Genomic DNA, 15,456 nt, shown 5'->3' on the forward strand with positions numbered 1-15,456 from the left:
ACGCAATGGAAATGCCGAGTGCAGCCAATCAGATGTAATCATGTATGAAGAAATGTAATTCTGGAGGACACTGGGGCAGAGCGGGTTGATATGGATATTAGTTACTATGCAAAAAGGCGTGTCCATACTCCCCGAATATGAATTTATGAAGCCTGCTTGTGATTTCAATCTGACTAATGTATCAGAACAAACCCATCTGTGCAGCACTGACCCCTGAGGTGAGGGTTTTTGGAGGGGTTTGGAGAGGAGGGGGCACTGAGGGGGAAATGCTTCGAGCGTGGGCGACTGGTTTGTGCTCCCACCATGTACGAAGGTGGTCAGTGGGAAGGCAAATTAAATCTTTTGCCCACATTCATAAGGCTTTGAAGAAGGGGGGATGACAAAATGAAAAGAAAAAACATCACTCCAGACCAAGTTCCATGGGAAAAATTTTATTTATCAATATGCGGTAGTTTCCAAACTGGTGGAACGTTATTTCCATTGTAGCTGGTGCCAACAGGTTATGCTGAGAAGCTGCAGAAAAAAAAAGTGAACGGCAAAATGAAATAAAAAACAAAAACTCGACAGCTGTGATTCAAACAAAGGGAAACGAATTCAACAGGTTCTGCTTACACATGCACATTGAAAAATAATACTGTGGCTTTGAACAATAGCAGAAATCAACCTACAGTGAGGCTCGTGCCACGAGCGACCAGCATCCTTGTGCTAAATTGGGAAGGGAGTGATGACAAAGGAGAGGGGCAGAGGGAGGGAAAGAGAAGGAGAGAGCATCTTTAAAACAAAGGACCGCCTGGGAGATAATGAGTGGTGTAAACCAGATGATTTATTGGCGAGCGCAGTACGGCCACACACTCATACATGGCCTCCTTTTCTCCTCCTTTCTCTCCCTCTCTCTACATCTCTCTCTCTTTCTCAGTCTGGCCCGACAGACTTATTAAAACTGAGGAAAGATTCATCTTTGCGGGCCCAGAGTGTTTTACATCTTATAATGGAGTGGAAGGTGCAGGTAACTCAAAGGCAGTGGAATAACAGTCTTCATATGCAGAGTTAAGTGGCGTCTCCAACAGGGAAGGGCCTTATCACTCACAGCTTCAGCGTGACGCATCCTTTTCAAAGCCACTCTGTGACAAAGCTTCAGTCCTGAACAGCTTCTAGTACAATTTGTGTTTAATGGCAATGTAAAAAATAAAATAAAATAAAAATCTGAACCCCATTTTTTTCTTTTTAAAACACATGTGGTAACAAAGACTTTTCTTTATTTTGACAATACTGGACAAAGCTGCACAAAAAAAGGCAGCTCATGTGAACTTTTGCAATATTAACTCTAAAGGAAAAAGTAAATAAAAACATGTTGCAGAGACCAAACAAAAAAAAAAATGCAAGGATTCATACAAAACACACTTTAAAAAGACAGCTATTTACAAACATCCTCCATTACAAAAATCTAATCTTAATTTTTTTGTCCTTGTGAGCAGTGTTCGGGTGAAATTACATCTTAAATTGGGCTCTATCCATATATTTACATTTACTGTTTTATACCCCTCCCACCCCGCCCACCCCGCCCCCCCAAAAAAAAACACAAAAAAAACTCGAATAACATTAAGTGGTTTACTAGAATGAATGAAAATGAGATATGGGTTTGTGGTAATTTGGTAATGACTCCCTAAGCTGGTGTAGGTGAACGGATGCGCGGCGATCCGAAACAAAAATATTTGATCTAGATGTGTTTCGCAGAGGGCCGCTGAGGGCTGCATGCTGAGTTAAAACACAGGACCACAAAAGCACAAGCAGCTGTTTAGGTTGTTAACTCTGAGGTTAACGACACGCACAAAAAAAAAAAGCCACTGGAGTCTTCCCAGAGTCTTCAAGCTGGGCTGCCTTTTAACTCAGCAGTGTCTGTCGGTGGATGGCAACGGTATGTGGCAGCGGATGATGGGTGTCTCTACCGGTGAATAAACATTAACCGGCAGCCTGACCGTTTGACTGGAGATAAACCTGGACCCGTCAGTCTTGGTGTGTTTGTGTGTGTGTGTGTGTGTGTGTGTGTGCGCGCGCACATGTGCGTCAAACGTCAGCTCATGTCTGCGTGCCGAGGAATGGCTGTCCTTATCTGCTCCCCTCTCCTCTCGCACATCATTAACCGGGACTGCGGCACTCTGTACTTTGGCAGCCACACTGTTTGGAGCACCTACTTCCACAGTCCCAAAAAAAAAAAAAGTCTGTTCAGAGGCTGGACCACAGAAGGGTACACTTACACACACTCACACATGTGCGCATACGTACAGAAATAAACTGCAAATATAAGCACAAATAAGCACTCACACATATGAGCACCTACACGTTCACGCAGCGAGCCTCTGCGTGCACACACACATCCAGCAGCAGTAAATCCTGTTTCGGTGCCGCTGCCCTGGGCTGTGTGATAGCTGGTCTGCAGTGTCCTCGCTGGCTGAACACCTTGACTGTGGAATAATTTGCGCAGCATTTTTATTCACAGCACAACTGGCGAGAGGATGGAGGGGGGTGAACGCTAAAAAAGCTACCTCCGCCTCACCCGTCACCCCCTCGTTCCCACCGCCATCACCCTCGCAGGTTAAAGCCAAGTCACAGGAACATTTTCTCTTCTAGCCGCCGCTCTCACTCTCTCTGCTCCCCGGCTGGTGAGTGTGGGCATGGAGATGGCACACAGATTAGTCACACGCTGGCGACACCGCTAACTGTGCACTCCACTGACTCATCCACAGATGGCAGCCAATTGGCATCTGATAATACTGTAGCTCTGTGTTCAGCTGTAGCTCTCCATCCAACTTATATATAGGGCATCCTACCTATGTAGGCCAGCCAATCAGTGCCAGCCTACGCCCACCTTGCCCAGGCAGCGAGCATGAAATTGTTTGATGCTTACACTGTGGCTCCAAAAGCTAGAATAAACAAATATCAACCTGCCTGCTGTCTTAAAAACAATCGCCCTGAAAGCTCATCAGACACAGTAAAGATCAGTGCCAACTGGAGCACTGAAAGGGTTTTGCAAGAGCTCGGGCTTGTCTCTCTGCAGGCGCGTCGTTCTGTCTGTGTGTGTCATTTTTGAAGCTTGCAACAGTAACCTAGTGTTCTACCTCTAAGCCAATAAGGCTTCTCAGATACCAAACGGGTCTGGACATGTCCAAACACACTAATGGAAGACACGCCCTGATAAAACACACACACACAGAGAAGTTGTAATGGTAAAGCTCATATCAGGCCAGCAGAGATAGGAGTATTCCTGGAAACATACATACTCACGCATACACACCTTGACATCAGCAGTCCAGGTCAAGGTAATTCCTTACGGGGAAGGAAAAGAAAAAAAGAAAAAAAATGGGAGCAGTGGATGATATGGGCGATGAGAAGATGGAGAAATAATGGTGCTCTATGTAACTCTATACATTGTGCACTTGTAGGAAAAGTCTAACAAAATACAACTGCTTTGTGAACTGAATCGGGGTTCAAGGAAATCCTCCATCAAAAATAGTAAGGCAAACATCAGAGGTGCGAAGGGAGAGGAACACATTATTTCACACACTGTGTCTGATACCTGAGCTATCTGGAGAGTTTCCTGGCCCAGCACGGAGCCCCGACTAACACACACGCGCGCGCACACATGCACAGAAATGCACGCATACACACACACACACACAAACACACACGTTTGTTTTGTAGTTTGTTTTTTTCCAACACTTGCACACAAACTGCAGGCCGAGCGGTGTTCGGGCCTGCGTCTGCCTGCTCCTGCCTTAGTGTGCTAGGGTGGTGTGTTTAATTGGGAGTAGAGCAGACTTTGGGGAACTGAGATAAGTTATATCCCGTCCCCACAAAGGGACAGCGAACGACGAAGTTTGAGTTCCATCTGTTGGTGTCTCCCCCCCCCCCCCGCAACCCCCCCCTCCTCGCGGTCAGAACACAGCTGGGAGAACGGTACGGGAGGTGGGAGGTGAGGCAAAGTGGGGGGGAGGAGGAGGAGGGAAGAAGGTGGGGATTGTCAGGCAAGCCAAACAAACAGAATAAACCTCTGTCTCTTATCCGTCAGCTCCTAACCCCGCTGGTTACTGGTCAGTGCACGGTTCTCCAGATTTGTGCAGCAGGTGGTAGAAATAACACGGGCTTGAAGAAACAAGTTCCCCGAAAATGCAAAAGGAAAGTGTCCTTCCCACGAACATAAGTCAAGCGCTCCTCTCTTTTTTTTCCTTCTCTCTCTCTCTTTCTATCTCCTGACCGCGACGCCGGCTGCGCAAAAGCGCGTCAGACTTTGTAGTAGATGTTGGCGGGGCTCTGCGGCGGCATCTCCTGGACGATGTAGACCGGGTGGCCATAGTCGCCGCTCACCTTCTCATAGTGAGGGCAGTAGTTGTTCTCTGTCCGCAGCGGAATGATGATGTCGCTGGGCTCCGTCCCAGCCGTGCCCCCCGGCAGCTTGGGGTTGGACAGGGTGCTGAGGGACAGCGCGGAGGGGCGGGGCTGCGAGTGGGCGTTTTTCCTGGCCCGCTTGCGCATCTTAATGAGGAGGATAACGAGGAGGAGGATGAGCAGGAGGAAGATGATGCAGCCGACCCCGATGACGGAGAACAGGGCCGCTTTGGACCTGAGGATGCCCTCTGAATCTGAAGACCCGGACTGGTCCTGATTCATGTGGTCTGGAAAACACACATAAAAAGAGAAAAAGGGGGTTTAGGGACTGTATAAAAAAATTATTACAGTGGATAGAAGGTCAGGAAAATCGAGAATATCGTAATTTATACTTTTTTCCGTCTGACTTCTTGCAGAAAAAAACGACAAGTCTTTTTATCTTTCTTGGGGGGGCCCATATTTCTGCTATTTCACATTTTGCATTTGTGAGATTTATTATTCAAAAAGATCAAATGCATACATGAGAAACCTGCTTGTCATGCGCTCTGCAGAGTTGCATTTGGCCATGTGTAAAGAATATGTGGTGGTGGTTGTGTGCTTTCCATTCGGGGAGGAGGTGCAAAGCTATCGCCTCTTGTTGCTTCACTCATTTGGTGGCTGGAATCGGCCTAATCTCACTATATTCAGAAGTACAGAGTAGGGGGGGCTGGGGGTAACAGTGTGCAATGAACATATTAATAAAAGCATCAAGCTTATTCCGTTTTCCTTTTTTTTGGTGGTGAATAAGGCTGAGCACCCACCACCACCACTGTAATTTTCATATAGTCCCTTAGAGACTGCAGACCATTTACAGTAAGCCCGTCCTGTCGTGTGCACATCTTGCAGTCTGAATCGACTGCGAGCACGGCTCAGTTTGTTGTTTGCTCAACATGACTAACAGCCCCATTGATGTAATCTAATTGAATCAGCTCAATCAAGAATAGGCCTCTAATGAAATCTGTAGTCATCACTCAACATAACAAAGATTCCGGCCATGATAGGATTTGTGCCTGGGCAAGTCGTACGACATGTCAAGGTTTATATGGCAAAGGCCAAATGAGATATGGAAAAAAATGAGGAAGGCATATCTGAGCATCTGATTTTATTTGATCCCTTTGTTTAAGGGGTTCAGGGTGGAGGGGGAGGCGAGGTTGGTTGTTACTGGTTGGAAAAGAGAATGACTGGCTCCTCCAGTGACTGAAATATGAGAAGAACCAAATCTGTTTTCCATGTATGCATGCAGCTGCTGCCAAAGAGCAGCACTCGCCCCTCTCCCAGCACCACCTTTTTACTGTCCGTGACCCCCGCACAGGCACACAAAAGTCTCATAACTCCAGAGACTGCCATCCCCGCTTAATGACTGTGTCTCCGCAATCATCTGGCCACTCCTGGACTTAACCATTTAGCGAAGGAGGGGCTGGCTCTGCTTTTGTTTTCAAACTTTTTTTTCATGCCTTATTGCAACCAAATGGCATCAAGGAAAGCTACCAGTTCTGGCCTTATCAGCGAAATCAGAAACTGGAGGAATTTTCTACACTCTGGTTGCTGGAGAAAGATGGAAAAAGAGGCTGTCAGAAATGTCATTCCTGAAATATCTGCCCCTCAAACCGCATTGCCTCGTCCTTCATTCCGCCCTCCACTTCTTCACTTGACATAATCACTGATCTAACAATGGCAGACAGGCAAAAGCCCAGGTATGAGGAAAAGTGACATTAGGAAATCTTTTTATAGAGCAACTAGTGTCAAATAAGCAATTATTAAATGAGGACAGCTTATCACATTGGGACAGGCAGAACAGTCTGTACTTGGAGGAAGTTTGTAGCATCGAAAGTTGTGGAGTAAGTCAAAAAGTTAGCACGGGGAGTGATCAAAAAAAGAAAAAGAAAGCAGTCCCTCCTGTGGGAAGCAGCTATGAAAGGTGCTGGTAAAAACAGGAAACAAGGAGGGCCGCCCAGAGCATCCGAGGAGGCTCATGTGACTTCTTCAATTATCGCTGCCTCTAATCTTCATTTATCTGCAATTCTAATGAGGTTTAAAAAGATATATAATAAAAAAAAGTGTGTCTTTGAGTCTCCTTGGGTGCAGTACACCCTGTGTGTACAGCATGAATAAGTAAAGTGAGCTGTATTTGTTTTACGGTGGCGTTTCATGTTGTTGGACTGCACCTGTACTTTTGGGGAGTTTTATTACCTGTGATTTTACAAGTATGTTAGCATGCTGACCCCCAAAATCAAAGGACTGCTGGAGGGGTGAAAAATCCATATGAGAGAATTCAGACTTCATTTTTTACTTTCTCTTTTGAGGCTAAATGTGACTAATTATGAAGAAGCCTGGAGGCTGTGAATATTCTCTCCCTCTCTACTTTTATTTTCTTTTACATTTCACAAACCTTTATTTTACTAAAATATTTGCACTCGAGAAACTAGAAAGCATTTTTAATGAAGTGTTAAGCTGCAGTTTATGGTAATAATATCAGTCAGTCTGCTCACCAGTGTTTCCTGGTATCTCTGCTCCCGGCCGATCCTGGTCAGGCAGACTGGGACTGGACTCGGGTATGGTGTTGTCTGGAACCTCCGGCACGGCAGGGTTTGCATTTGGAACTGTAGGAAATAAAACGCACACAGAAAAACTTAGCCTTGACGAGCTGCATATGCTGAATTACAATGACTTGTTCTCTGCGACGGATTACTTTTATTATCTTTTGATATATCTTTTGTGTTGGGAGAAGGTTATCTTTGCGTGTGTTGAAAGCGTTTCACAGGCAAAGATGAAAGCACAAAAAGAGGAAGGACAAGTTAGCGAGTGTCTGTGAAACACGCCAACATCCCTGTCCTGCTGTAAAAAACCCAAAAAAACGAGCTCACATCTACATCAGCAGCTCCTTCAGCAAACACTCAGACAGCCATTTCCAACACTGACACATTCATGAGACACACACACACACCGCCATGCGCACACACCAATGCACACACCTACAATATACTTACAATACACTTAGGCATGGCAGAATGAGGGTAAAGTAGTTATATATTAACTTTTTATTGTTTTACATTATTCATCACGTTAAAAGGCCATAATATGCCTTATTTATTGCTTCGGCTTTAACTCTGCCAGAAAGAGGCAGACTTCTGAGGAGAAGAGAATAGAAGGACAGGAAAGAAAATGGGGGAGACAAGGAGAGGAAGGGATTGCATAAGCTTTGAGGTGAGGCGCAAAGGAAAGAGACAGTTTATCTCTCTGTCTGTTGTGATCTCAGCCAAAACACTTTGAAGTCTTTGTGCAGTAAACACTGGTGGGTCCACAGCGTGGTTTTTACAAGGGCAGGGTCGGCAGACAGAAGACAGTTATAAGCTATTACCGTAGCCAGCCAGATGGATGCCACAGTACACTATCAGATGCTTCTTCTCTATCAGGCCTTATCTGCATCTGCCCAAAGGGCTGTTCAAGGGGCGTGTGTGCGAAATAGAGAGGAGGGCGTGTGAGGAGGCAATTTACATTCGAGTCCCCCATGGCAAGTGTGTGTGTGTGTGTGTGTGTGTGTGTGTGTGTGTGTGTGTGTGTGTGTGTGTGTGTGTGTGTGTGTGTGTGTGTGTGTGTGTGTGTGAGTGAAAAGAGCCTTTCAGTCTAGGAGTGTACTTCCTATTTCCACCCCAGCTTGGCCAAATCAAACTAGAGAATGAGCAGCGTGGGGAGTGCAGGGGGAGGTGGTGGTTTTGGGGGGCGTCTGGCAGATATGATAGAAGAAAAAGGAAAACAAAGAAGGAAAGAAATATGAGAGCGTTAATTCGTTTTCTTCTTCTTCTGTTTTTTGGAGCATAAACCGCACTGTTCCCCCATGTTCTCCATGTCCACACCAGCCCATCGCTGCTTACTGATTGCAGCGGTGGTGAACCTTAGCTGTTGTGCGCTGTCAATAATTGATGAGGAAAGACAGGAGTGAGAAGTGGGAACATTCACGCATGGCAGAGGATATGAGAGGACACAGTGATCTGATTCACTCCATGAATATAGCCACAACACTGTGTCAACCACTGAGCATGTGCAGGGAGTGTTCTAACGTTCTGACCCATTTTTCGAGCGTGTACTGCTGACATTTCCCTTAGCTATGCAGACAGCAACTACCTCAGAACTGCCAACCCACCAGAAGGAGGAGGAAGGTGGGGGACGAGGAGGAGAACGCGAGTGAGTGAGGGAGACAATGATGGAGCGATAGAAGGGAAAGACAGATTTTGCTGGGGAGAGAAGAAGAGAGGGAGAGAAAACATGAGGGGGAGATGCGATCGAGGCGGTGAGTCAACACATTTCTAATGAGCACATGAGTGACACGAGTGTAGCGGAGGGGATAAGAGCGTGCTGAACAGCAGCGTAGGTATAAAAAATAGGCTTCCTGCTTCCCCTCGAACGCCCCCCCTCCAATCGGCTTCTCTTCTTTTTGAAGACAAAGGAAAGAATGCGAGGCATTTAAAAAACAATTAAATATCAATGTGTCAGAGACGGATGACTCGACGTGACTCTGCCCAGACGTGTTGTCACAGTGAAATGGAAATGCAATGCAAATGTAGCATTAGAAGAATGTGCACATATCTCACAGTGGGGTGAGTCACCAGAATACAATCGTGGTGAAAGTGCAAAAGGAGTACAAGGGGACATATGGGAAGATCTTGGGGATCTGGCAAGAGGAGGAGCTGGCATTCGAGCTACAGATACGCAGGGAATGTGAAGCAAACAGTCAAACACGGCAGCATCTGGGGTCAGAAGCAAGCGGAGCCCAGGTTTTAGCGTTTGCTAAAGCAAAGCCTTATGTGACTGCAGAAGATACGAGTATAGGAGTGTAAATAAGGCCTGCTTTCTGTAATGATTAGTCCACTGAAGATTTTAAAGCTGAGTCATTTAAATGTCAAGATACTGCAGAAATTACATTTAACCATGAAGTAGATCAATCTCTGAGCCAAATGTATTCAATTTGTGTATTAATTTAAAAACTGATTTCTTTAGTAATTTAATTCCAAGTCCATGAATTTGTGTTAAAGCCTGTCGATATGGATAAAGTGGTGTGTTATTAGCTGAATATACTCCAGTATTCAGCACTAATAATTGTTCGCTGGATTACAGATGGTGAAGGTAATATCTTAAAGTTAACACTGCAGAGTATGCACATTATTTATTTTTATATATATACATACATATACACACACACACACACACACACACACATATACATATACACACATATATATATATATATATATATATATATATATATATATATATATATATATATATATATATAAAAAAAAAAAAACACCCAGCACGCCCCTGCGGGCGGTTTATCCTTCAAGCTCGGGTCCTCTACCAGAGGCCTGGGAGCTTGAGGGTCCTGCGCAGTATCTTAGCTGTTCCCAGGACTGCGCTCTTCTGGACAGAGATCTCCGATGTTATTCCCGGGATCTGCTGGAGCCACTCGCCTAGCTTGGGAGTCACCGCACCTAGTGCTCCGATTACCACGGGGACCACCGTTACCTTCACCCTCCACATCCTCTCGAGCTCTTCTCTGAGCCCTTGGTATTTCTCCAGCTTCTCGTGTTCCTTCTTCCTGATATTGCTGTCATTCGGAACCGCTACATCGATCACTACGGCCGTCTTCTTCTGTTTGTCTACCACCACTATGTCCGGTTGGTTAGCCACCACCATTTTGTCCGTCTGTATCTGGAAGTCCCACAGGATCTTAGCTCGGTCATTCTCCACCACCCTTGGGGGCATCTCCCATTTTGACCTCGGGACTTCTAGGTTATACTCGGCACAGATGTTCCTGTACACTATGCCGGCCACTTGGTTATGGCGTTCCATGTATGCCTTGCCTGCTAGCATCTTGCACCCTGCTGTTATGTGCTGGATTGTCTCTGGGGCATCTTTACACAGCCTGCACCTGGGGTCTTGCCTGGTGTGATAGACCCCAGCCTCTATGGATCTTGTACTCAGAGCTTGTTCTTGTGCTGCCATGATTAGTGCCTCTGTGCTGTCTTTCAGTCCAGCTTTGTCCAGCCACTGGTAGGATTTCTGGATATCAGCCACCTCCTCTATCTGCCGGTGGTACATACCGTGCAGGGGCCTGTCCTTCCATGATGGTTCCTCGTCTCCCTCCTCTTTCTTGGGTTTCTGCTGCCTGAGGTATTCACTGAGCACTCGGTCAGTTGGGGCCATCTTCCCAATGTATTCTTGGATGTTCCTTGTCTCATCCTGGACTGTGGTGCTGACACTCACCAGTCCCCGGCCCCCTTCCTTCCGCTTAGCGTACAGCCTCAGGGTGCTGGACTTGGGGTGAAACCCTCCATGCATGGTCAGGAGCTTTCTTGTCTTTATGTCAGTGGCTTCTATCTCCTCCTTTGGCCAGCCTATTACCCCAGCAGGGTACCTGATCACGGGCAGGGCGTATGTGTTGATGGCCCGGATCTTGTTCTTACCATTCAGCTGACTCCTCAGGACTTGCCTGACCCTCTGCAGGTACTTGGTGGTTGCAGCCTTTCTAGCGGCCTCTTCATGGTTCCCATTTGCCTGCGGGATCCCCAGGTACTTGTAACTGTCCTCTATGTCTGCAATGTTGCCTTCTGGTAGTTCAATCCCCTCAGTTCTGACTACCTTCCCTCTCTTTGTTACCATCCGACTACACTTCTCCAGTCCGAACGACATTCCAATGTCATTGCTGTATAGCCTGGTAGTGTGGATCAGTGAATCGATGTCTCGTTCACTCTTGGCATACAGCTTGATGTCATCCATGTACAGGAGGTGGCTGACAACTGCTCCGTTCCGTAGTCGGTATCCGTAGCCAGTCTTGTTAATGATCTCACTGAGGGGGTTCAGGCCTATGCAGAACAGCAGTGGGGACAGAGCATCTCCTTGGTAGATCCCGCACTTGATGGTAACTTGTGCTATGGGCTTGGAGTTGGCCTCTAGTGTTGTACGCCACATCCCCATTGAGTTCCTGATGAAGGCTCTTAGGGTCCCATTGATCTTGTACAATTCTAGGCATTCCAGTATCCAGCTGTGGGGCATTGAGTCATAGGCCTTCTTGTAATCAATCCAGGCAGTGCACAGGTTGGTCAGTCTGGTCTTGCAGTCTCGGCTGATTGTTCTGTCTACCAGTAGCTGGTGTTTTGCACCTCTGGTATTCTTGCCAATTCCTTTCTGTGTCCCGCTCATGTATTGACCCATGTGCCTGTTCATCTTAGCCGATATGATGCCTGACAGGAGCTTCCATGTAGTACTGAGGCAGGTTATTGGTCGGTAGTTGGAGGGGACCGCTCCCTTCTTGGGGTCCTTGGGGATCAGGACCGTCCGACCTACGGTTAGCCATTCCGGGTGTCTCTCGTTAACTAGCAGCTGGTTCATTTGTGCTGCCAGACGCTCGTGGAGTGCAGTCAGCTTCTTCAGCCAGTAGGCGTGAACCATGTCGGGCCCTGGTGCTGTCCAACTCTTCATACTGGAGACCCTTTCTTGGATATCTGCCACTGTGATGGTTACTGGACCCTGTTCAGGGAGGTCGCTGTGGTCTGCCCTCAGATCCTCTAGCCACTGAGCATTGCCGTTATGGGTTGCATCCTTCTCCCATATGCTCTTCCAGTATTGCTCCGTCTCCAGCCTTGGTGGTGCTGTTCTCTTATTGTTCCCTTGCCACTGAGAGTACACCTTTGCTGGTTCTGTGGAGAACAGCTGGTTTATTCTCCTGCCTTCTATCTCTCTGGTGTACCTCCTCAAGCGGCTGGCCAAGGCTGTGAGTCTTTGCTTGGCAGTTTCCAAGGCCTCAGGTATGGACAGCTTGCTGTATTTCTTAGGCACCTTATTTGTCGCACCTTTCTGCAACTCTGTTAGTTGGCTAACCTCCCTCCGTGCTACTTTGATCTTGCCCTCTAGCCTCCTTCTCCATGGAGGGTACTGCCCCTTGTGGCTGTTCAACTTGTAGCCAAGCATCTCACTGATCACTGCTGCCGTATTGTAGATCAGCTTGTTAGTGTCGGTAATCGTGGTTGTAGGTATTGCCCGTAGTGCTGCATTAACATCATCTAGCAGACCTTCTGAGGGTACTTCACGTAATCTTGGTAACCGGCTACGGGGGATCCAGGTTTCAAGCTTGGCCATGATCCTATTTTTCAGGTCAGTTCCTCTCGCACTCAACGATCCTTCTCCTATCGCACTTGGGGCTATGTACCCAATCCCGGGTGGGGGTGATGATATCTCCCCCCTGACCTGGCGTCCTGACTCCTCCTTGCCGTAGCATTTGTGTTGTACCTCGTCAATCTCTAGCTGTGAGAGCAGTCCCTTCTTTCGAATGTTGGAACACTGAGCTACTAGTTGTTTCGCTGTCATTGTGGATGTTGGGTATCGAAGAATCCATAGGTCCCTCATCCTATTCATGTAGCCCCTTCCGCCGGGGTTACTTGCGTAGTAGCATTCCAACAACGCCCTGTTTTCGTCCCTTGCCCACCGATGCCTTCTTGTTCCAGTAGCCCACTTTTCGTCAGGGTGCCCTGGTTCCTCAACACCTGACGCGGACCTTGTTGATCCGGGCGACGTCCGAGCCGGCATGCCTTCATATTTATCTGTCTCGCTCATGTCTGCGGTAGGCTTGCTTAGCATAGGGGGTCTAGCCTTAGGACCCTTACTGGATACAGACGCCCCAGGCAGGAATCGAACTTGCGATCCTCTGTTCCAAAGGCGTGTAGTCTAACCACTACGCTATCCAGCTGCTATATATATATATATATATATATATATATATATATATATATATATATATATATATATATATATATATATATATATATATATATATATATATATATATATATATATATATATATATATATATATATATTCATCTGTCTTTAGTGAAAAAAGAATAATAATGTGAAAAAGTACACAGCAGCAAAATCAAAGTTCCTGTCAACGCTCTAATTTCTCGAGGACCTTCTTCAAATAGTTACTGGGTTGGACGGGAACATTATACATCAAAAGTTCCACCCGCAGAAATAGATTTAAAAGTAGTAGCAGCAGAGCCAACAGCATCTTTTCTATCAAGGTTTTTAGGGCACATTGATTGTGAGTGACAGCTCGCTATGGACCATTTTGGAAAATGAGCGCATCGCTCTGGCGAAGTTGAGGAACAGCCAGGAGGTACAGGAACACACTCCAGCTGAGACAAACTTTCCTCGAACTTTCCTCGAAAAGGACATTTCCTTTCAACTTTGATTAACGTTAAACAATGAAATTGTTTCCCCCCAGTTAATAGCGTGGCGTAAAACCCCGCACTCATGCATCCGTGTTGTCATTCTGCGAGGGGATTGCAATCCCAGGCTATTGGATGCTCAAATTGACCTACATGGAAAGATAATGCAACGGCTGTCTCCTTGTGAGATTGCTGTGGGTATTTTTCACTGTATTTGCTGAATTTGTTCCCACTCAGACCTTGCTAGCATCAGCAGCTTGTTAGCTTCTATTCTCTCTCTCTCTCTTTCTCTGGCTGCCAGGATATGCTGCTGTCATCTCGCAAGCCAGAATTCAAATATCTGCACACAAATTTGCAGACACACACACACACACACACTGGAGATTTCTCAGCGAGACTGAGCGAGTTTATTTTTGACGGGATGTTGGGATCGAGCTTTTAAGCTGGAATCAGATCACTGTGGCAGGCAGATGTTCCTCTCAGATGGTGGTTAGTGTCTCTTTCGGTCAAAACAACCAAACTGAGGATTGGGGAAATGTTTACAGAGTAACACATCTGTGTACTGTATTCTGTCAAACTCAGGATATGGATGTCCACATATCAAGTAAAACTGCGTATAAAAGTGAAATGTATGATGCAAACCAAATGTTGCGACCAAAGATATCCAAACAAAGTGAGCTTGTTTACTTCTAGCATTTTTAGATGACTTGCCCCGACCGTGCACTTACATACCAATTTCAAACACATTTTTGTTCTGTGATTACTGTATAACAATCACAGCCGAGGAACATCAGAGGCCTTTTTTTACAATTTGGAACTGGAGTCATTCCTCATAGATGTTTCTCATTTGGTTGTTATTCCTCCGGGATCTCATTTTCCACACTGTGCAAAAACTGTTTGTGGATATTTAAGATGTATTCAAAACTAGTGTACGAGTGTAGAGATGAGCTAATGGATAAAATCAACCATTAGGGTAAATGTAACTTTATATGGTAATGACAATCTATATTGAGGTAGTGCTTTCTTTCTTTCTTTTTTTTTTTTTGCTCTGTTCAAGTGAAAATGATGACAGGAATTCAATGGATGGCAAATCAGGTCAGTGACGCACAAATCCTGAAAATTCAATAGTGTAATCTATAAAGTAGTCCTGGTTATTGATTTACAATATTGCCTGTAACTATGTAATGCAACACAGATATCAAAGGGGTAATAACTGCAGTATTTCAGCCTGCCCTAGAGTCCAAAATGAATCAATATCTACTGATTTTAAAGTGATGCCTAAAACTGAAATTTATTTTTTTGTAATAATTAAATGTTTTCTTAAATTGTGTTTAAAAAATACGCAATTTTGTAACAATTAATTGAAAGCTACAAACGACTTCACATGCAAAGCTTCCATAACAGCTCATCATATTGATGATCTCACCGTGTTTTTATTATCTTCTTTTACAACTATATTTTTTCTAAACTACCACAAAATACTGCTTTAACAATACTATTTTGATTTTTTTCTTAAATATTTTAGAATAATAAACACAAAAAAAATAATAACAGGTTAATATCAGATCATCTTTTCCTCATTATACACAGAAAAGTCCAAATCTAGTTTGTAAATGTTAATTTCATTTTATCTGGAGCAGCTCGTTTAGATGTCAACATTTTATCGAGTCCCATCATCGCCACGTCGCTCAAACTCAATAAATTAGGTACTTCCCTCAAAGAAGTCAAATAAAAAAATGACAATAATATTAACCTTGGTGGCCAATCTATTTTCTAGCGTAACTTAACAGCTCCGCAGAGCAGGTCTGGTCGGA

General features: G+C 45.4%; 1 protein-coding gene across 1 annotated transcript in view; it reads right to left on the minus strand.

Moving 5' to 3' along the window:
• Positions 1-1,815: 1,815 nt before the first annotated feature.
• Positions 1,816-15,456, minus strand: part of efnb1 (ephrin-B1) — a 60,564-nt gene continuing 46,923 nt past the window's right edge. Inside the window, exons 4-5 of the mRNA XM_085420707.1 lie at positions 6,912-7,022; positions 1,816-4,670 (exon numbers count right to left, since the gene is read on the minus strand). Coding sequence (XP_085276833.1) covers positions 4,279-4,670; positions 6,912-7,022 — 503 coding nt within the window. The 3' untranslated portion in view covers positions 1,816-4,278. The remainder of the gene's footprint in view (positions 4,671-6,911; positions 7,023-15,456) is intronic.

Source organism: Rhamphochromis longiceps, linkage group LG2, assembly GCF_057381845.1.
Source record: "Rhamphochromis longiceps isolate RC_006_pf linkage group LG2, R_longiceps_female_GT1.1, whole genome shotgun sequence".
NCBI classification, from domain to species: Eukaryota; Metazoa; Chordata; class Actinopteri; order Cichliformes; family Cichlidae; genus Rhamphochromis; species Rhamphochromis longiceps.